Source organism: Lutzomyia longipalpis, chromosome 2 (genome assembly GCF_024334085.1).
Source record: "Lutzomyia longipalpis isolate SR_M1_2022 chromosome 2, ASM2433408v1".
NCBI lineage: Eukaryota > Metazoa > Arthropoda > Insecta > Diptera > Psychodidae > Lutzomyia > Lutzomyia longipalpis.
Genome location: NC_074708.1, coordinates 35,813,230 through 35,837,477, shown reverse-complemented (window position 1 = coordinate 35,837,477; position 24,248 = coordinate 35,813,230). Strand labels below are relative to the sequence as shown.

Here is a 24,248-nt window from a genome sequence, read left to right as displayed (position 1 = left end):
GAAAAATCCGAAGATTTTCACTCACAATCAGATAAACACTCCTTTGAACTTCCAATGATCTCACAATTAACTTGAAACAACTTGAAAGTAAGTAAGAAATCGAAAATTCTTGCAATTCTAAATAATCTTTTATTTAGAGAAAAATTGAAAATTTTTCATGAAAAAAATGAAAAAGTAGCGGCAATTACGCACTATATTACCTACATAGAGCACTATTACTTTCATTCCACAATTGCGGTCACAATTCATTGATAACATTAAGCAACTCATTACCATTTGTGATAATTTTCCATTCTTTTCCCCAACACTGCAAAAAAAATCTTTTTCTGTGAGAAAATACGACGAGCGCCGCCCTAAAGCGATAATGGTGCAAATTTTAATTTCATCCATGAGGAGACTTCGACAATTAATTTTTGCCAAGAGAGAGAAAACCTCAAAACTTTATCGGGAAGGTTTATTTTCTTATTTTCTTTTACAGCTGTGTGTGTGTATTTTTTTTTATTTCTCTCCACTTAAACTTAAAATCCAAAGTCACAAGAAAAAGGAAGAGAATTGCAAAAGAAATATTTACAAATTAATTATTCATTGTATCTGTCTATAAATTAATTACTAACTAAATCTCACACGCTTGCCTAATTATAATTTTATGGCTAAAGCCCAAAAAGAGAGGCTGTTTTACACGAAAAATAAATTGAGAATATTACCTCAAGCTTATACAGAGAGGAGAATACAAAAAAAAATCAATTCACATGATCAATCTCACAAGGAAATAAATTATTTACAAAAAATTGAAAAAATCTTTTTTTTTTAGATAAATCGATGTGTAAGAGGTCTTCCAAAAAAAGATCAGTCCATAGGTTTTATTACCAATATATGAGATTTTTTTTCCTATAAATAGAATATATATAATAATTTTGTAGCTAAACATTTTTTTTCGTGTATAATATAATATATTAGAGTCAACATGGGAAATAATCAAATATTACGCATCTAACTACCACGAGAGCGATTCTGATCGCTATTACATTGTAAATTGTAAAGAAAATGCGTACAGTGGCAAACATGAAGATCGTCACACCTCAATCTAATTTATGTTCTTTAAGAAGGAGGAGGAAAAAATTCCCAAAGTCTCTGGTGAGCAAATTGATTAGCACGACGGAAACCATGAAGAGTTCAACGATGAACTTGAGACCTGTGGCCCCCATTTAGCAGCCATAACTCTCCTTTCGTGGTATATGAGGTGTTAATAAATATTTACCCGACTTTTCGCGACTGATTTTCACGCAAAGAGCAAAGAGAGGTGATTTTTTTCTGCCCGCCAGCGCTATTTTGTATTACTTTTATGGAAAAAGTAAATAAATAAACTTTGGCACGGTGAGAATCGAACAATCATCACGAGGTGTATATCGCGCACAGTTAACCCTTCCTGCTGTGAGAATTTTCCTATTTTTAGTTTTGCAATTTGGGGCTTTTTGGGGAATGGATTAGCCACATAAAGCATTGATGGCGTATGGAAAATTCCCGCTAATCGATGAATATTATTCAAATAGGAATTTCTGTGGGGGCATCATTGTTACTGATCTAAATGGAATTTTCATTATGTTCTCGTTGGGAAGTGTTGAATTTTGAAAATTAAATCAATTTAATAACATTTTAGGAATGTTTTAGAATTTAAATTAAAGAATTAGAGGCGTTTTAAGAATTTTTTCTAATTAAAATTCTTAGATAATGATTTTTCTTTTCTGTTTGACTTTCAAATTAATTCTGATCAATATTCTGTCAAAAATCTTTTTTTTTCCTTCCTTAAAACTTTAAAGTTCTTGTGAGATTTTAACAGTTGATACTTTTATATCGTTCTATTCTCATTCCATGAAAGAAAGAAAAAAACAAAGGATTAGTTATTCCAGAAAACAAACAAAAAAAGATAAGAAAGTTCTTTAAATAGTTCTGGAAACGTAATTTTATTTTAAAAAACACGATTAAAGAGACAAAGAAACAAACTGTCAAAATCTAATAACTGATAAATTCTAATAGAAAAGAAAAGTTTTTTAACAGAATCGACCTCATTTTTTCTGTTTAATTTTCAATTATTCAATTAATTTTCCAGTTTTTCTTTTCATAAAAAAATTAGTTTAAAAAATCATTTAAAAAGTTTTCAGAAAGAATGTTGGAAGTAAATCTGTTTTATTTATAAAATTAAATAATTTTAAAAATATTTAAGAAACCTTCAAAAATATTTTAATAATTCTACAATTTTCCGTGATATTTCTTTGATCTTTGCACGATCTCCGCGATATTTCTTCTTGAAAATCAAGGTGTTCTTGTTCTTCTGTCCACCACTGTTGCCTTTCAATATTTTATCTTATTGTCACTAGAGGGTATAAAGGTCAGGGTTTAATGAATGGGGGGAATATTAATATTTTTTTTGCAGCTCAATTCAGTTCTGCTGCCTTATGGGATGAAGATATTGATGCTGGAGTGGTGGCGGAGGAGGTGGTCCAACACACGTTTGCTGCTGTTGTTGTTGCTGCTGCTGCTGCTTTTGGCACCCGTAGCCATTCCCTGGTTGCTGGTGATGTTGCTGCTGCTGCTGTTGGTGCTGCTGTTGCTGTTGATGTTGCTGATGCTGCTGGTGCTGCCCATTGTTTGTCACCTTTCGCTCACCCTGTGTTTGCTGCCCACGTGTGCATGAGTAAGTGTTCAAGGGAATATCTCCATTGGGTTGCTGCGTAGTCACTGAGCGACCAGTTGGTGTTAATGATGAACCATGGTAGGAACCATACGAGCTATCATCTGACTGAGCTGATTGCCCGCGATTTCGCGAACCCGAAACGCCGTAAACTGAATCAGGTCTCCTGGATTCTCGGTCAAACTTCAAACCATCCCCCGTATTGGGTGCTGTTCTGGTCCCATAGATGGGCTGAAAGGTTTGATTCTCATTTTGACGCACAGCCTGACGGATGCCGTAGATACTCTCAGTACGTTGCTGCATCTGATTCTGTACATTTTGATTCTGCAAATGGCTACTCTGGGTTTGGGTTACACGCAACGGGTAGAGGCTTTGTGCGGGGACAAGAGGTCCAGGACGAGGAACCCCACCGAGATCACGATTGATGGCAGTGTTGCTCTTAGCATAGACAGATTGGGATCGATTGAGATTGGCACGTGTTAGCGGTGGGGATTTGCAGTAGAGGGATCTCGTGCCCCCGTAGATGGGTTCCATTTTATTCGCTGGAGCTGTTGAGTAGAGATTCTGTGGGTATGGTGGACCCCCAGCGGGAATCCCCCCAGCAGATCTGTACGTGTTGTATGAGGATCCGTGGAATTTGGGCAGCGGCAGCGTTGGCTTCTCCATGTCCACGTGATAGTCCATCTCATCCTCAGACTGGAGGGATGAGGAATCATTGTCTGCGCTATCTTTTGTGCGCTTCTGATATCGCTTCGCGTTGAAGATGTACTCATAGAGGAGGCCACAGACTACTCCTCCAACCATGGGGCCCATCCAGTAAACCCAGTGATTGTCCCACTTATTGAGCACAAATGACGGTCCCAGCGATCGAGCGGGATTCAGGTAAGGCATCTGAAATTAGATGGAAATAGAATTCAATCATTACTCTCTCTTCCTCCTCCTCTCTGCAATAATTTAACCCACAAAATGTTGATTTTATCATCATAGATTCTCATTTTCATTAATCAATCGATACTCATCGGCCCTCCATAATTATTGCCCATTACTACAGGTAGTAAATCAATAATGGGGGTTGATTAACGCATCAAAAATATTGTATGTGGAGATCTTTTTTACTTTTATGTTCTTTAATATAATTTACATTTTATTATTTATATTACATCACAAAATTCCCCCCGAAAATTCCACATCACAAGGCCAGAGTTTGGAATAAAAAAAATTTAATTTCTTCGTGAAAAAATATTAAATAATAAAACTTTTTATTGCTTTTGTGCGAAATTATTCTTTATACTGGGATTAAAGCAAATTTAATGATTCACGAATTAATGGGGACAGTTTTAGACGTTCTTTTAATGCTACCTGTAATCTTTATGCAGCAGCATATTTAAAAGGATTTAATTTGCATTAATTTCTTATTATTTTCTTTCAATTAAATTTGAGGAAATAAATGCTACAAATAAGGGAAAATTAATTAATTTACCTATATAAATGGAAAGAAATTGGGGCTTGTAAATATTTTCAGAGCATTTCATTTTATCCTTTTGTCCTTTCTAAATAAATGCCGCGATATGTGTACCCATTACAGACAGATACTCTGTTTATTTTATCCTCCCTAAATCATAAACCATTAATTTAATACCTTTTAGGCAGATTTTTTACTTATTTTTCCCACAAAGTTCTGGTTTATTAAAAAACAATAAAAGCCACGAGATTTATCCATGAGTTTATCTTAAATTCAATCTACCGTGAAAATGATATTTTTATTCAAATCTCTTTTGATTCTCGATGGCTATCTGGGGCTCATAGGCTGAGAAATTATTGTTCAATCCAATCAATAAATGCGGCACACGAAGAATTTAGGTCCTACTAATCAATATTTAATATGCTGTATAAGTTGATTTTAGTGGTAGGGGCGGTTATTGGACAAAGATAATATTCAAATAAATTGAATGTGGGTGTCCCCTTTAACTGATTAACCCTTGGAATGCGGAGCGGGGTCGTTGAACGACCCCAGCGCTATATTTCGTGTTATATCTCCATAAATATATAAGATACCATTCCCATCTTTTGGAAATAAGTTCTTTGGTTATCTGAGGAGGTTGTGTAAAAATTTCAGCTCAATCCGACCACCACAAGAAAAGTTATTAAGGAAAATATAGAAGAAGGGAATTCAAAAATTGGTGTAACGGTCATGCTGCGGAAAATTTTTTAGAGCATAAACAACATAAAACATAATTAGAAGCATGTAAATGTGCAAAACAATAAAGAATATTCGAGAAATATTGCCATTTATCACTTTGCGGGAAGTTAGGGGAATGTGGGGAAGAGTGAAAAAAAAATTGCAGTTTCTTAGCAAATTTCTCAAAAAGAAATTGTGAAAAATGATTGAAAAATGTTTTTCCCTAATATCTCCTTCTAAGTATTTTAGGGCGGCGAATTTGTGGTGCAGAGTGCAAGAGGACTATATAAGGAATCTATAGGCACTAACCCGACAACTCCAGGTTGTATAGTTTGGGAGAAAATTGGCCTTCTTTTTGGGGTCGTTCAACGACCCCACCTTCGCATTCTACGTAACTACCAAGGCCTCCGCATTCCAAAGGTTAATAATTTCCCACACAATGGGGTCAGTCAGTCAGCCCTAGGGGAGGTATAGGCACGACTGAAGAATTCTAAATTTTATTTTTTTTTCTTCAAATTGTTAAGCAATTAAATTCCATTGAGTGAAATTGGTCAGTTTACAAAACCCTCAAATGAAGAAAAGAATTCAAATAAAAAATTGCCAAAATGGTTCATTTTCTTTGCTTAGAAAAAAGTCTGCAAAACTTCTCTAAATGTCCTCAAAGAGGAGGTATAAATAAGCGTGTTTAAATTGCAAAGGATTCTCCATGGTCGTGATTCTTCCTCGATTTGGGAGGATAAATTGTCGTCGTCGTCTCTTCAGGGACATTTGCCAACAAATCCTCATCCAGGTAGAAGAATAAATTATATAGAGAAAAAAAGAAGACGATATTTGATGTCTTTTGTTAAACACGCTGCAACGACATCCTGAACGAATTGTTTGGGATCTTTGTATAAAAGCGAGGGATTCATGACAAAAGGTGAGACGTGCCTTTGTTTGCCCTTCGAACGCATTGAACTTATTTCTTTTCTTTGCTCTCCCCCCGCTCCGAAAAGGATCCCACCAGGATAGCCAAATGCAATTCCCGAGAAATCTTCAGATGGGTCCGAATTCGATAAATTCCTCCTCTCTTTGCACAAAAAACATGAGATTCAGTTATTTTAGCCTCTTTGGAAGTTTATATCCAGAAATTTTTTTCTTAAAAGAAGGAAAATAATAATTTCTGTCGGTCTTCCTGCTTTGATATAAAAAAATTCTTTCTTTCATTTCTTCGCGCTAATTGGCTGACTGATGAGGAGAAAATCAACCTGGTGTGAGCACCTGCTCAGAAGAAGGTATTTTAGAGGGAAAAAAACTCACGGAAACGAAACTGCATGCACTGTAGGCAGCTCCAATGGTTAGTGAGGAGGCCCCAAGGAATCTCCTGTAGGATTCGGTGGACACAAAATACGCCAGCACCACGATGAATGTAAGGATGAATTCCACACCAAAACGCTCCCAGGCAGCTAGGGAGGAGCTGTGCGAGATTGCAGACTGGAGGTTACCCTGATACCCCGGAACAGTCACCCTGTAAGGAGAGAGAAAGAGGGAGAAAAGGAACATATAAGTGAGGGTATTGTTAGATGGCTGAAATATCATCCAAAAGGGCATATAACAAAAGCATGCAGAGGAAGTCTCCAGCACCAGCATTTTTGAGATGGTTTTCCTGATTGCAAGGAAGCTCCTCCGCCAAAGGAATGGTGGTGCAAAAGAATTATTGTGTTGTAAAGAGACTGCAAAATTTTATTGCAATCGACGCTTTTCTTGGCAAAGAAACTTTCTGGCAACATTTCTGTTTGTTTATCAATGCTTTTTTATTTTCAAAAAAAAATTAAAGAAAGAAATAAGTTCTGTAAGTAAGTTATCAATCGTACATCGAAGGGGGATTTTAAATAAATTCCCAGCATTATTGGCGTATTGATGCAGTTTTTGCAGAGAAAAATGTTTTAAAAGAAAATTCTTTGAGAAACAAATGGAGAAAATCGAGAAAAGTTTTTCTAAAGATGCTCTCGCGGCTTTAATTTATGAGTTTAAAGTTCATGATGTATTTTCTCAAAGAATTTTAAATCGAGGGCTGCATTGTAAGAAATACGATATATAGGTTAGAAAATCAAGATGGCGATTTTATGTAACGCTTCCGCCATGTTTAATTTTTATCTCTAAACTTTCTTCACTAAAACAGTTTAAATAATTTTTTTATTACATTTTTTCTTGAAGAAAATTTAATTATTTTCTCATAATTAATTCTCTGCCTCATGAAGATCTATTTGGTGAGATTTTCTTTTAAATTTTCTTCCTCTTCTATTAAAGTTTGATCACAATCTTCAACTGAAAAAAAAACTTATCTAAAACATCTCAACCGCCCAAAGAGAGAATTCTTTTGATGAAAATTCCAATGAAGATTTATTCAAAAAACTCTCATTAAGTTTTACCTCACTTAAACCCCATTGAAATTCCAAAACCTCGCCTCACAATGGAATTAATATGTATCTATATAAAATGATTGCTAATTGATCAAGATCTCCCATCTAATAAACTCTCTGATCACATGAAATTATCCCATTTGCTCATCAAAGGCGCAAAACACATTGTTTGGATTTTGTGGGTTTTTGTGGTTAATCTCTGCACTGCCCTGGGTGTTTTATTCATCCCGCAATGACGGCCCCGAAGGAGTTCAACAAAAGGGCAAATGCAAATAAATCAGGCGGCAAATTTGAGTGCCCTCCACGACCTCAAATCGTGTTCGAGGTGCAATTGGGTGCAAAATGAATAAAAAAAAAAAACGAGAGAATATCCTTAATTCAAATGCACACAGATGCGATTAACTGACCTACAATTTTGTGCCTCCTGGCATGGAGGTCCTTCCCTCTTGAAATATTGTCCTGATTAACCGCACAATTGTTTCCCAATCCATAAAAAAGAACTTTCTCTCTCTTTGACACGATTTATGATTATTTGCATAAAATCTCACCCTTGTTTAAGGGCGCCCTGTGTATCCTTTTTCATTCCATATTGGGTGAATTTTTTTACCCCGTGAGTGTAGGACAATAAAAATTGGGAAAGTTTTGCCGAAAAGGAAGGATAAAAGTGCCATATCATTGCACAACAATGAAACCACTTGTCCATATAAATATCGAGGGAGAGAATCCCACAACACGATAAAATATTTCAATGCAAAACTCTGCGGCATTCAACTCCTTTTTTTTCTCACTCAAGGGTTCTTTTTTTGCTAAGGCAGGAAAAAAATGCTTTTTCGGCGGAGAGAATTCACGAAAGTCGAATATTTGCTTTTGTGATTTGTCATTTATCATTTTTCTCAAATTTTCATTCTCATAAGCAACAAAAAAGGATGAAAAGGAATTTTTTCTCTGTGTATTGGGGTTCAAGGATTTCGATTGTGGGGCCAAATGTTTTATGAAAAAATTATATATGTAGAATGAAAATGGAATTGGCAGACAAGGATCATTTAGATTGAGAAATCACCCAGAAATCACATAAAATGATTTTATGTTATGTAAATCATTTTTATTGATGAATTTTTATGCGTAGGAGAGATTAATGTTAAAGCTTCTTATCTTGCGTTAACTTTTCATGAAAAATCATTGAATTTTGAGCAAGTGCAAAGCCCAATGCGGCTGAATGAGAAAACAATCGAGTACCTGTTTCATTAAATTACTTCTTCCCGCAACCATTTAGGCGTGAAAACAGAGACATTGTGGTGTGATTCATTGTAAGTAGTTTGGCTTACGGAGGGCTCATTAAAAGCCACACATCCTGACCCACATTCTTCCCTCCATTGGCAACGCCTCTCTGTGTTAAAGGATAAATATAATGGGAAAGGATTGTAATTCCCATGCAGAGTATTTTCGGGATAAATTCATCGAGTTTTATGTTGTGTGTATACACAGTAGCTCCCATTAAATCCCACTCCATCCACCATTGCAGATGGATCTGCGTCGCTAAAAGTGTGGGAATGTTTAAAGTTAAACACATGAGAGCCAAAACAAGTGGGATGCTGTACAAAATGAATTTTCACATGGGAATCGTTGACAGACTGTGCAAAGGAAAGACCCAAATGTGAGAGAGATAAATTCATGGCGATATGGTGCACAAATATATCCACAATACGGAGATAATTGCTAAGCAATTGAGATGAAATTTTCCACCCCATTTCGCACAAAGCCGGGATGTAGGGATGAGGGTGGCTTTAAAGTTTTATTTTTTACACAGCGACACTTGGCTGAAAAATTTGCACCGTGCCAGCAAAAATTAGGCGGCATTGTGACCTCACAGACACAGAGTTCAACGTTCTTGCGCGCGGGGATGAAAAGTCTCTGCCCACTTTACACATGTTTCCCCGGAGCCAAAACCATCAAAACACATAAATGTGTCCTCGAAAAAAATTCCCCCAATACTTCAATTCATCTCCCATATATAGAACAAGTGAGTTTACAGAGAAGTATCTTCCTCTTTGAAATTTAATTCAATTACACAGAAGATCAACAAAGCAATTGGCCATTAATACACCCCGAGCAGAAGGGGTGAAAGTCGGAACAAGTGTGAGAAGGGCCTTTTTCACATGGAAAAACCTCAACCTAATAAATTTTCCCCCTTTTTACCATGAAATTGATACACTGTACGTTTGTTGTTTAACAGTTGACACCCCTCGCTGGAGAGAGCGCGATTGCAACCACACGGAATATCTCGAAAGGCTCATGAATAGATTTTAATTTTCGATCACGAGGGGATTTGCCCTTGCCTTTTGTACTCTTCTTCTCCTGACCTCCCTTTGGGAAAACTCTGTCTTCCACTTCACACCACAAGTGCTACACGGTGTGGGGGTTAAATCCATCCATCATCGCGCCAGCAAAATTCATTTCCTTGGGATTTTCGCACGCCCTTCGAAAACTCCACTGAAATATTTTCCCTTCCCCCCACCGTGCCATTGGATGATTCGCTCTCCTCTAGCGTATTGAAAATTCATTCGAAATTGTATTTTGGCCCATTTCCCACCCTCACACCTCATCCCATGCCCCCTACCCCTCATAGAATTTCCATATGGATTTCCTTTCATGTTGATTTCAAGCACGAAACTCATGACAAATCGAACGTGGAATTGAATATTTTCCAAAAACATTTTACCAACGATTAAAATTGAGTGTTTTCTGGTTTCTGAACTCAAGCAATTAATTGGATTGATTTTTATTTTGAGGAAAGTTTAAAAAAATTTGAAATAAATTTCCAATAGGATTTTGTAAAGAGAAAATAAATCAAATCATCGCTGGATTAATTACAACGTCTCATACTTTGAAATTTTCTCAAAGCATAATTATTTATGATTATTTTCTTCCTACGATTATTAAAAAAAAAAATATTCGTAAGAAAAATTCAAATTAAGGATTTTTTTTAACAATTTAGCTGAGACACACTTCGCAACATAAAAGTTACTTGAGATTCATTCTTTTGCCAATTCTAAGATTTTTTAACGTATAAGAATTGACTTGATGAAAGTAAATTTTTAAAATAATTAGAAATCAAAAAGTTATAAAAAAAAGAAACTTAATTTTCAAAAGATTCTTATTTTTCTTAAAAAATAATTGTTTGAAATAATTTTTTTTTCTCAAAAAAAAATTATTAAAAAATATTATCTTTAACCGAAAATAGATACAAAAGAGAGGAAGAACATGAGAATTAAACCCGTCATACATAGATAAATTTAATCCTTTTAAGCACTTAAGGTCAAACCGGAGATTTAAGCACAAAATCCTCACCACGGCACATCATGCATCATCAAAAATTCAGTTGACGTCTCTCATCGAAAAAAGTTTAATTTGAAAATTAACTTTTCAATTAAAAAACAATTTTTTTTGGTACAACAAAAGCACATTCCGAGGATTACCTTCTCTCCGTTGAGCTTCCGTGACAAATTGTGAAATTTAATTCAAACTTTTTAATAAATTTCTCAAACTCTGTGAGTATTTTTGAACATGATAATCACGATGTGAGATTTTCCCATGAAAAAATTACATTTTAATTGTCATCTCATACAAAGTTCCCATGGGGGGATGATTGGGCATTAAGGAGGGAGAATTCCACGAATTCTCATAATCCTCCTTGCATGTTCTTCATGGTAAAAATATCTCTTATTTTATGTGAAAAAGGGTTGCATCGTTAACACTTAAAAGCTCTCCCTCTCCTCATTGTGTCTCACAGAATGCATTTAACCCCAATAATCGTAACATTTTCTCATTATTTTTTTTTTGCTGCTCCTTTTACCATCACACAGAGAAAAAACATTCTGTTGCCAGAGGAAAAAAAAGTATGGTGTACCCTTATTTTCACATTCTGGTTATGAAGTTACCACGCTCTGGATTAATTTGGAGGGTTGGGAAGTTGAAGAGAGAAAAAAAGGCGGATGATTGCACAAAGGGTTGAAAAAAATGTTAACACATGTGGGCTGTTTTGAGTCTGATAAGGAGGGTGGTTAATGTTTTAGTTTTTTTTTATTCCTCTTAACCATCCTGATCTTCTTCCAAAAGGCAATTTCTCTCCTTTTTTGGGAATATTTATTAATAAAATAAAAATTTCCCTCTTGAAATTTCATGAGGAGAATTTTTTGTTCTCCCCAACTCTTTGCCTACAAGAACCCAGGAAGTGTGCCGCGGAGAGTTCAAACCGACAGAAGAATTAATATGTCTTGTCTCACCAACCCCATCGTTTTGGAAATTTGACCCTTCAGCTGCTGCTGCTGCTCTTTTTTTTTTCACCGCAGCTCCCTTGTGCGTCTTTTGCATTCTTACGCAGCACTCATTCTTCTATCTTGTCCGCAGAATGAGGTGAAAATCTTGAGAATGTGAAGAAGAATGGTGTTTATTGGCAGAGGAGAACACAATGGGGGTATAGGACGTGTGCATGGCACAATCAAAACATTCTTGCTGCTGGAATGGTGGAGAAAAATACACCGGAAGTGTGGTTGCCAGGTGTCCGTAAGCCCAAATACCGGCGCTCTAGCGAAGAGAGTGAGAGAAGTATTGTCATTCAGCAAAAGGCCTGACGCTTTTATGGTAATACAGGATCCCTTGAGAGATTCCATCACCCCAAAGAACCTCAATTCCGCATTTTAGACGCCACATTTGAGAAAATCAAATTCAAGTAGCATATTGTGGGCCCAGCATTGAGCATAGATTCAACATTCGAAAAAATAGGAAAAGAAACAGGAAATTATGCTAAAATTGGGGAAGGTTTTTTTCCCTTCAGGCGAAGGAAAGAAGATAGAAAAGTACCAAGGATTGATGTTGATGAGCGACAAAATCTATCGTCAATCAAAGAAAAATATATAAAAGAAGTAATTCAGCTAAGGGAATTATTTTTAAAACTATATAGGAAAGTACATAATATTGATTTTCACTGATAAATGATTTAGGAATTCAACTTGAAGGGAATCCCTTTCTATTTTTAGGCAATCAAATGAATAATTTGATAGGATAACCTTTTGGTTTTTTAGATTTGTGTCCTTCATATCGTTTTCTGTTCTAAAAAATGTATTAAAAAAATGTAAAAAGGAAGTTTAATAAATTAATTTTAACATCATAAATGAATTTTGCTAAAATACACTAACAAACTTCCGCTCAAATGCAATTTTCATTTTAAATAATTTCCTGGTAAATATTTTTCCTAATAAAGTCAACATTTTCACTAATTCCAGGGCACTAAACAAGCTAAATTTCATTTTAAATTGAATGCAATATTCCATTGGGAATATTATCTAAATTATGTATGACATTCATTATGCTTGCAATTTATGTACTTTCCCGCAAAATGCAATTTAATTGCATAAATTGCAATAAACATGTTGAACTTTGTGAAACATCCTTGCTCTCCGTGCTCTCCCTAATCTCAATGAATGCAAATTGCACCTCCAACTCATCTAAAATTCAATCAACTTTTGAAAGATCCTTCCTCTTGGGTAAAATATCCAGAATATAGTGTGGAAAATCCATAAATTCACGCGATGCTGCACCTTCCCACACCCATGATGGCCCTTTTTTTGTGTGGAGGAACCCTCTTGAAAAGTCGGAAAAATTTTCCCATTTCCACCACTCAAATAAATCTGTCGGCTGGATCAACGTGTTTGTCTATATTTCAATGAAAAGACATCACCACCATGCTTATTTTCCCATCCAAGCCAAAAAGCTTTTCCGCGACATTTGGCGGTGTGAATGGTGTTCGAAACATTTTTTCTTTCTTTTAAATTCAATTTTAATAAATTTCTCATCTCAATGGATGTTGGTGTATAGAGCACAAAGTGGGAAGAATTTCTAGATGTGGTGCTGAAAGAAAAAGTGATGATTCCGCGGGAGTTCTCCCATAAGATGATGATGAGACTTCTTCCAACAGCAACGATGAGAGTTCTTTCCGAGAAGAGGCAAAAATGAATTGAAACGCGCGCAAAGGGCCAAGAGTGGTGTAATTAATTGTTGTGCGCCATGGATGATGGTTGAAGAACACATTGTGAAAAATTGGAAAGAAAAATATGCTGGGCTTGTGTGAGACAAAAACAGGAAAAACATGCAGATGCTTTCAATTTTGTGATTATCATGCGACATCATATTCGACTCGCCATAGGGAAGAAATCTTCACTGATATTGTGAGCGAGGCAGTGAGCTTTTTGGTGATTTTATAAGATACGATGAGAGTTAAATTAGTTGGAAGAAGAGATTTAGGGGATTTTGCGAGATGGAGGCGCCTGGTAGATATGGAAAATATTTGTTTTATTACCAAAACTATGAAGTTTAGTGGAGGCGCCTGGTTATACATCTGCATTATTCAGAAAAAAAACTTTGTTATTTTCTTCTTATTGTAGTGTATTAGTTTTGATGATTTTAGAAGATATAATGAGGGATAAATCGCTTGGAAAAAACAATTTTAAAGTTCTAGATGGAGGCACCCGGTGAACACAGAGAAATATCTATTTCACTACCAAAAATAATAATTTCAGTGGAGACGCCTGGTGGGTATATCACCATTATCTGAATAAACTTTGCTGATATTTTCTCCCTTTCAACGAAACATTTCCACAGAAGGAAGTTTATAAATTTTGTGACAAATTAAGCACCAAAAATCCCCTCAAACACCTCAAGCAAACAAAGCTAATATTGAGTAGAAAAATCACAACTTCCGCAAGCAAACAAACCTTAACCACCATTATTTAGAATTTTCTCTACAACATCTCTCTTTTCCATGTTGACAGAGCCAAATAAAGAGGGTGGACGGGGGTGAATGTCTCCCAGTCTGTTTTGTAACAAAATCATACAAAAAAAATCTTCGTAAAAAAATGTTAAAAAGTTTTTCTTTCTGTTCCATTAGCTCCATAAACTCCGTTTGTACACGAAAATGAAATTAGGCCGGTAACGAAAAAAAAGAGAGACTCGCCATGGATGATGAGGTTTGTAAAAATGTTCCTCATCGATCTCTCAAACCACCTGCTCTTCGCCCAGACTTTGAACTGTCGACACGATTTGTGCATTCTTCGCGCTCTCGTTGCAGAATTTTAATTGCTAAGGCCATTGGCTTATTTTTTTTCTTCGCGCTTCTGCTTAGAATTTCTTCCCCATTCTTCGGGGGGGAATTACTTCTTTTAAGTAGAGTGATCTCCGGAGGGCTAAAAGAGCCAGAGGAGAAGCGGTGGGATTGATGATTAAAGAAATATGTATATATGATGGCATCTTGGGGCCATTTCGGTGCGCACACACCACCATCAGTGGCGGTAGAGGATATCAAAATCTTCCCGAAAAGAGAAAATTATATACCTCAAACCATGATGAGGAAGGTCCCAAAAAGCGTACGACCGCAATTGAGTGCAACATCGACACAATCTTTTGGACGTTCGATGGCAAAAGAAGCCACCTGCCCTTTTTTGTGCCTCTGCACCACTCGTCTGAATTTTAATTTTGTCAGACTTTTTCGATCTCTCTCTCCGCATGCTTTATGCTTCATCCACAACGAGTGAAGAAAGAATTTTTTTGGGTATAAGTCGTATAAGTAGACGAAGAAGGAAGGTGAACCCCATCTTTAACGCACAACAGCATACAAAAAAATCAACAACTGCATTCCATCCCTCAGTTGCAATCAATTAAAAATTGAAAAATTCTTTAATTAATCCCCAATGCAATGGATTTGCGTCTCGTGTTGGCAATCTTGCGTGAAAATCACAATTGACCATATGTCTTGAAAATTTTTACATTAGGAGGCTCCATCAATTGCCGAAAAAGAAGCCCACGAGATTGGCATGTGGAGGGTTTAAATGAGAAGAGAGAGAGAGAACGGGAAAAAAAGATGAAGGACCAATGAGGCCCAGATCTATTGCCATGTGTTGCTCCTTCTTTGTTAGATGAGCCTTCCATCCAACCAATCCTCCAACATCTTTCTGACAACGAGTGATGCACAAAAAAAGACCCGAATCTCTGTTATATATTTTCTTTGATTCTTCAGCATGGTTCGGAGGTTTTTTTTGTTGTAGCATTGAGAGACAAAGTGAAAACATCTGGCCTATGATGCCTTTTATGTCTCTTTTCAATCCAACGCAACTACCCCAAGATGAACATACTCCTCACACATTCAACACGAAATCCATCTGATACTGGACACCCTGAGGATATAAATTGGAGTAGATTGGGTGTACGTGGCCAGCAATCCATGAGTGGGGCAATCATGTGAGCAACATCCCCAAAAATATCACCGGAAATTGCGATGCAGGCTCGATGGAATAAATTATGCAATTTAGTGTTGGTGTTGGATGTGTTTGGGTTCTTTTGCTGGATGGGGTTATTATTTTAAATTGTGTAAATTACACCCGAAGACCCTAACACGTGGCTACTCTAAGGATTATACTCTACCCATTCACTTCTTTCGTGCTCACTCAGAAATGAGGTGAGCACCTCAATCAACAAATGATGGATCAAAAGGAGGTTTCCTCGCCGTTTCGTCCTTATTCAATGTTGGAGGAATTGTTAACATTTAATTGATGTTTTTAAGTAAAAAAAACTCTAGAAAAGTTGAAGATAAATCATAATTTTCAGATCATAAAACATTAAAAACTAGCTTTAAAAAAATTCCATTTTCCTGTATTTATTGTAAAGAATTTAAATCAATTTCTATAAAAAAAATCATAAGCCACGCCCATAATCTATCATCCTTCTTAGATACTAAATTCTACAAGAACCAGCAAGAAAATAACAACCGCATTTAGTCTTCTAAATTAAACGTAATTTCTTGATAAAAACCACCCAAAATTGGGATCAATGAGACCATAAACTTCTCTTCCGGGCCATGTTTTTGAATATTTCTCAAAAATTATGCAAATCTCGCATTAAGACCAACCGTTCTGGAGCTCTTCTTAGTATTTCCAGACTGCAACATTGTATTGATCCTCAGCAACGTATCGATAAAACTAATAAATGCGATTAAGCCTTATGCAGTCATAAAATAACAATGTACAACGCGCCAAGCTGAATTGAGACAGTATTGTGGCAATTAAATGTCGCTTATCTCTTTTAAAAATTCTCACAAAAAGATTAAAAAAAAATCAGAAAAGAAAAAAAATACTCTACATGAATAAATCTATATAATAAAGAAAGGATTTCGTTCCTGTACAGCTATGCATTTCTACACCGTTGGTCCGATCGTGATGAAATTTGGTACAGAGACTACTGATACCAGGCGGTTTTTACCAACGGCATTCATTTTCCCCCCAGAGCCCCCCTTCTCATAGCCCTCATATAAAATTCATGCTTTTTTGACTACTTTTTGAATTCGGCGCCTTAAATGTTGTGTGAAATTCACTTTTTCTCTTTGAAATATCTGTTGGAGATTTTGCATGGCCCATCTATATAATAAAGAAAGGATTTCGTTCCTGTACAGCTATGCATTTCTACACCGTTGGTCCGATCGTGATGAAATTTGGTACAGAGACTACTGATACCAGGCGGTTTTTACTAACGAATAATTTTTCTATTGGACCTTTTTCATCTCAATTATTTTCTCCATCTAAAATTTGCGCGAAGCGCAACAAATCCCCGCGAAGCGGGGCGAGGTAAATTGGAGCGAAGCGACAATTTACCTCGTTTTGTGATAATTTGGTAAATTAAGATGACGCTTTACAAGAGATATCGCTCAAGATTTTGCCAGTGTTGTATGCTATAATTACATTAAAGGTGGATTACGTTACTTTGTGATGGAGACGACACGAGGAGATTGTTAATTTTTGGAGTCTCTATAGCGATTTTATTTGTATACAGAAACCACCACCTGCCTCTGGTTTTTTTCTCAACTCCTTTCTTCCACTCTCGCCACTTTTTGTTGAGCCCACCAATGCATTTTGGGCAGAAAGAAGTTTATTTCGTTTCTCTCTTTCTGGCCCTTTTTGGAGTCTTTTTCTCGGTAGTTTTTTTTGGTAGGTATATATTATAGGAATTTCAGTATATGTTCACGAAAAAATCATTCAACGGGGATTTTTATGTGTGTATCCAACAAACATCTGTCTGAGTGGTTTAAAAAGGAACCGGAGAAAAGGAAGCTATATAGTAATAATGATTGCTAGCAGAGAAAATTACTCACCCGTATAGAAGAGCTGCTCCAGCAATTCCACCCCCACACTGGGCGGTGATGTACATAGCTGCCCTCAATGGTGATACCATCCTAACGACACATAGGGCCAGAGTTACGGCTGGATTTATGTGTGCTCCTGAAATGGGAAAAGAACTTCTTATAGGAGCTGCGCTTCTTTTTCATTGCAAAATGCAATAAAAACATCATCAACAATTTTGAACTCCAACTTTCAAGTAGATGGTGAACCACAAAGAAGAAGTCTTTTGGCATTTCAAGCAGCTGCTATCGTTCCTTCAACCTGGCTTCTTTTAAGTACATCAACCAACACACATGAGACAACAATGCGGGATTCATTTTACCAATTAGTACAAACTTTTTTCTTTTAAAAAATGAGGAAAATGACGGTATTTAAAAAAAATTCTGTGCGAGAATTTTTTCGCACCTGAAAAACTATGGAAGGTACCATTTACGCGGTGAAAGATCAAAAGCATCTCATGGAGCATTCCAGAGGGGGATAGGTATATATGAAACTCAAGAGGAAGCTGCTCCACATCGTCCCAAAGCAACCCCACCATTGGTGCAGAAAAATATGATAAGGAAGAATTTTAATTGCTAGCGGCATCCTGCAAAAGTTTCTCTCCTTCGTCGTCATTTTTTTTTTCAGTGTAATGCCTCCCAATATTTTGCAAGAAATTCACGTGCAAAATTGCTACGTTGGTCGCAACCTGGGTCCATGGACTTTCCATCATCTTCTCGATTCTTGGGCAAAAACTTTGTGTGTGCCCCGAACAAGAAAGTATAATTGCACATCAACATTTCAACCCAGGTAATTTACAATCTTATACCGTGGTTGGTATGCAATAAAGTGACATAAAATTTACATAAATTTAACAAGGAGGAGTTGAGCACCCCTTCTGTGTGCCCCACACCACACCCTGCTTGACGCAGTCAACGTGCTATCACGGAAAACTTTGTTGGACACACATCTGGGATTTTGGGAGTGTCATAAAATGGCACAAGGAAATGTCCTTTTATATACCTCCTGCACGACACATATTTCGTTAATCACCTTATGAAAATGAGGTGAAGAAGCTGTGTGCTCTTGGCGCTCTTGGTGAGAAGATGAAGTTGTAGTTAAGACAACGAGATGAGTGAAAGTGAAAGAAGACAAGCATCCAGCTTATTTGCAACTTTACACCATCTATGTGGAAATTTTTGCAATCTTCTCCCTTTGTAAGTTTTTTAATAAATTCCTTTCTTGCTGGGTTGGAGGAAGAAATTTGTTTTAATTTATTTCTTCTAGTTTTTAGGGATTTGTCTACATTGAGGGGAATACACATTATTTTTAAAATCGTTCTCAATTTTTTTTTAAATCTTTTTAGTATAATTGCTAGCGCTTTAGGTTCTAAATAAAAAAGAACTTGGTTCAAATCTCAGTATTAACTGACTTTTTTCCACCCTGAATTTCTTTTAAAAGTTATTAAGTAAAAATGGCTGAAATTCACTAGTTAGATTATTTAGACAGACTTAAATTTTTTTTTTAGAATTCTTTAAGTTTTCTTTTGTTAAGTTTATAAAAAATTTCATAAGATTCCTTAAGAAAAAAATTGAGACTTCTTTGGAAAAATTTAGGATTCTTAAGTTTTTTTTAGGGAAACCTTAAGAAAACTTAAGTAAATCGAACAAAATGCATTTTTTGATGATTTTTAATAATTTTGATGCTTGAAAGGTTATCAGAAAAAAATCAACTTACGAAATCTTAAGTTTTGCTTAAGAAAACTTGAAAATCTTAAATGTTTCTTAAAAAATCTTAAGTTTTTTCTTAAGGAATTTTAAAAAATCTTTTTAAAACTTGAAGAATTTTAAGAAAACTTAAGTCTGTTTGACAGTGAATTTCACCCAATAAAAGATTTTTTAATTTTGAAATAGATTCTTAAAAAAAACTTTAAAAATTCCTTTGAACGAAGTTTTTAGAGCTTTCATTTATTTTAATAAAATAACTCTCATTTAAATGATTCCATACGGATTCCATTAAAATTAGGAATTTAAATGTTTCTCTGACCACCTCATTGTTCAAAATTGTATGAGAAAATAGTTTTTTATGTGAATAGCCTAAACTAAATTAGCAATAAACATTTAATGAGTCATTAAATGTGAACTTTAACACGTAAGGATAATTCCCATAAGATCCTTTCTTATGCGAACATAGAGCAAAATATCCATTACAAAAGCCAACAGAATTATATCTTTGTTCCTTCGTTATATACCTACAATTTTTTTTATATAATAATCTAACGATAGTTTTAATTTTAATTTCTCTCCATTTCCGCTTTATTCCTGGATTCCATCCAAAGAAAATACCTCGACGTGGCAAAGCTGTGAGAGAGAATTCTGCCAAGTTCCATCATATCTCTCTGGTGTATTAGGGATATAATTTCCCACAGAATTAGTCGAGGGAGTGGGAAATGAGCTTAAAAATTTACCCTCTAGTTGGGTTTCAATTATAATAACTACCCTCCTATGTAGGTAGTAATCTTTACTACACATTTCATCCCCATAGAGACCATCTCATTTATAATTTTAACTGCCAAGATATTCTTGCAGAAGAAAATTCTCCATGGAAAACAAAACAAAACCCGAAATAATATGCAAAAATCTCAAATATTGGTGTGCAGTGATAATTCATATTTTGGAATGATTTACTGGTATTTTATGAATGTTGCAATGAGATTTGTAAATCGGACAATTTTGGTTAATTTACGACCGACAGAGATATAAACGACATCCTCTCTTCCTCATACCCCCAATCCCAGCTGGTGCAGTCAATATAGTTGAAGTGGGTAACTGGGGATTCTTTACGGGGTTTCTCATCGTTATATACCAACGAAAACTTCAACACGCGGGGTGGAATGATGATGAAGACGGAAGAAGTTGTGTTGAGAGAATAAAAATGAAGAAAAAGACGTTACCATGAGAAGTTTTCTCTCAGCGAGTACATCCCAAAAGAGAGAGACGAAAGAAATTCTTCTGTCCAGTTGCCAGAAAAAAAATTCTTCGCTTTCTGCCACAATTCGCAAATACCATACATATATAACACAGAGAAAGCTTCTCCCCGAAAGTTCAGAGTCATTCTGTAAAAAAGTGAATGAACTTTCAAATGGGATTAATTTCCTCTTCTAGGGCATCTCCTTCACCAATTGCACGATAAAATTGAAAATCAATTTGTTGGGACTTTTGCCCTACATTTCTCATTTCAAATTTCCCATCAACCCCTCTTGTGGGAAAGCACCCTGTGGATGTGTATCACCTTCATTCGAGATGAACAATTCTGAATATTCTGTGGACCCTTTAATTGCATTTCCCATTCAGTCGTTCGTCATCATAAGTCATGGATGAGATTAAATACACATGAAGAGGAGGGTGGACTCACCTGAAATGTGGGAGAAGCACTGAGTGAGGGTGGCAACAGCAAATCCCGATGCGAGAGCCGTTGCCAGAAGAACACTGGATACACTCGCCCCAACACCAGCTCCAGCTGCGGCTCCGCATACAATGAACACGTAGAAAAAGGAGGCGATACATTCTGAGATAATGGACCTGTTGCGAGAAAAAGGTACAAAGTTTAGAGAAAACAACCCCAAATAGACTAAAATACTTGAGGGTGAAAATGCATTTAGTTCAGCGGTTATGCCCCACATTTTAAGGCTGCATAAACACTAATTTATTGAGACGTCTTGCAGACAAGACTAGAAGGCGATAAGGTGAATGAAAATGGGTGTGAAAACTAGTTTAATGTAATAACGTAAATTTCATTGACCCCAAAATACTATCAGAGGTTGTGAATTTAAATAATAAGTGACGTATGGACAAATAAATTATATATTGGGAGGAAATTGTGCTTTAACGATAGTTCTTGTACTGATTGACCCTTGAACTGTTTGACGAACTTAAACTTTCTATAAAAAAATTAATTTCTGATCAAAAATTATCCTAAATTGACTTTTAAAAGAATTTTATTATATTTCCTAAAAGAACAAAATCTCGAAAAGAAAAATATTTTCCAGCTTTTCTAGCATCAAATGGAACATTTTTTAAAAAATACTTAAGCTCAAAACTTCAGGAAAAACTAATTTAATTAATTCAGCGAGTGGAGAATATAACAGAATAAATCAAACAAAGCGAACTAAAGTTAATCAATCATAGAGAATTTTCAGTTGAATGAAACAATTTAAGAAAAGAGAATTTAATCAATCAAAAGAACAGAATTTAATCAATTCAATTTTATGTTCTGATTTATGCTTTTGTGGGATTTACAACTCAATAATCTTTCTTTCCGTTCATTGATTGGTTTTCCAAGATTTTCAATCTTTAATTCTTATTAAAAGTATTTTTTTAGTTGTTCAGAAAATTAACAAAAAATCTTAGGTTTAACTTTAATCTTTTTTAGGCTTAAATGTTCAACTTTTACACTTGAATTGAGTCCTTTTTATCTGAGTCTTTTCAGGATTAAAAACCAATACTTTAATTTCTTTAGAAAATCTTCGAAATATTATAGCGAATAATATGAATATTTCCTAAAATCCAAATAATTTAAAATTTCCTAAATAAATAACTCAATATTTTCCGGAATAAATTTCATCTTACCTTCATGAAAAATCTCATTATATGAAGAAATAATTTTATGCAAAAACTTATTTTCTTCTCTTGTAAAACTAATGGAAAGATGATGGCGTAAAAAGTTTTATGTATATTATGAAAAGCTTCACAGAATCGAAGCTTTTTCACTGCAAAAACTTTGCTTCAAGTGTTGCAAATGGGGATACGCTAAAATCACTAAAATTTAATAAGTTCCTCAAAGCTTTGTTATGCAAAAAGAACAAAAATAATATCTCTGTGAAATTTTCTCTATTTTTAATGAAAAATACAAATCCTTCATTTTAAGGGGAGAAAATCTTCGTTCTTGATGATTTTCTTTTGCATCAAAAGTTGGGTATTTTATGTAAAACAATTTACTTTTGGCGTAATCCTCTTTTGATATTGTTTTTCATGGTATTTTTGAGGTAGTTTTGCACGCAAAGCACACCCACCCTGTACCAAACTGACCACCACCATCAAATGTGAGTCTATGTGTGGGATTTTTTTTGTTCTTACCTCCAGAACTCCAGGGTGCGGATTTCAGCCTGCATGCTGGGCCGTGAGACTCTTCCCCCGACCACAAGTACGGCGCCCTGATTCTGCTCCTTTCGCAGATTCTCAAGACGCTCAAACAGGGAGACGATGTGGTAATCGAGATTGTGCTCCGGAGGAAGCTGCAGACTTTCCTCAGCCATTTTTTTTCCCTTTTCTTACGTTCGATTCAATTCGAAAGCCTCAATTTGGCACAAAATTGCCACAACACTTCTTTTTCGTCAATCACCGAGTATCCAATTACGGGGAGTGCACAGAAATTCTTTTTCGGGCAAAACACTCACAAAAAAAGTATCCCAAAGTCTCACAACACCGAAGAATCGCACATAAAAGTCATCACTGCGGAAATTTTTGTGGTTTTTCTTATGCCAAAATGCTTTACTGCTGAGGGGCCTTAATTAATTCGTTTTTTCAGGAATTCATAATATATAAAAATATGTTGGTGAGTCCATTGAAATTTGAACCAACACAATAGGCAGACAATTGAGATGTCTTCGTGTCTAGGAGACGTGCAAGAGAGGAAGCAAAAGAAAGAATTATCTATTCACCAGGCAAATGATGTCAATTATTCAATTGATGTGATATTTTATGAGTTTACAACAAGCACCGAACACTCTGCAGCGGAATTCACTCTCAACGGTTTTTTTTATTTGAAAAAAAATCTCTTTTTTCTTGGAAGAAAAGCAAAAAAGAAAATCAAAGCAAAACACACGGAAAAAACGACCAAAAATTGGCGCCAGACGGACGACCGGCCGACTGAATGTGGTTTAATGTGCGAGAGCAATGCACAACCGATCCGTGCAGAATGCGACAGCGAAGTGAATGAAGAGGGGGATGGATCAGTGGCTGGAAGCCCATCTTCTTCCATATACTCTCAAAATATTCTCACTCGCTCTCTGCCATACCACAATTTTCATTCAAAAGATTCATCGGGGTACGAGTGTGTGTGCTGCTACAGAGAGAAAATATTCCTCTCATCGTGAGCTCTCCCTTATCAGGACGCACACATTGGTCTCTCAAGGAGATGCATCCACAAAACCGGCAGATGTGTACTCAACTCACTCAATGAACCATTAATCAGACAATTAAGTGCCCAAGAGAGAGAAAGAGTTATGAACAATTCACAAGAAGAAATTGCAACTCCTTCAGCAAATATCTCTTCATGAGAAAAAGAAGAGAGTTTGCAATTCTCCCATTTATTCACAGATAAATCACTCCCTCGAAGGACACCTCATCGCTTTTCCGAGGACAATGGGAGTATGAGTTTTCAGATAGAAATTCAATTTTCAAACATGCGTGAAATTGAATTATCAGCAAATCCAGCAAAAGTATCACTTCTAAATATTTGTCTATCTTGCGCTTTCAATTTCTCATGAAGTTAATAGAAATTATTGTGTCAAGGTGGGAAGAATTTCAGGGATTAATGTACAAGACGTAAAAAAAGGACTGGTGGTGAAAAAATCTTGAAAAAAAAATTCATTTTCAACAAGTAAAAGAACGACCGGGGACAATGAATGGGTATCTTAAAGATCGGATTTTCGGTCTGAAGCTCGGTTAACTAAATTTTATTAAAGGCTGACATTTCGGATTATCTAAGTCCTTCCTCAG

At 35.8% G+C, this 24,248-nt stretch overlaps 1 protein-coding gene across 1 annotated transcript; it reads right to left on the bottom strand.

Moving 5' to 3' along the window:
* Window positions 1–440: 440 nt before the first annotated feature.
* Window positions 441–23,460, bottom strand: LOC129790472 (neurogenic protein big brain). Its single transcript, XM_055827962.1, has 5 exons — window positions 22,605–23,460; window positions 20,884–21,050; window positions 17,463–17,589; window positions 6,168–6,375; window positions 441–3,580 (listed from the first exon to the last, which is right to left on the bottom strand). The coding sequence occupies exons 1-5, from the start codon at window positions 22,781–22,783 to the stop codon at window positions 2,438–2,440; spliced, it is 1,824 nt and encodes a 607-aa protein (XP_055683937.1). The 5' UTR covers window positions 22,784–23,460; the 3' UTR covers window positions 441–2,437.
* Window positions 23,461–24,248: the final 788 nt, after the last annotated feature.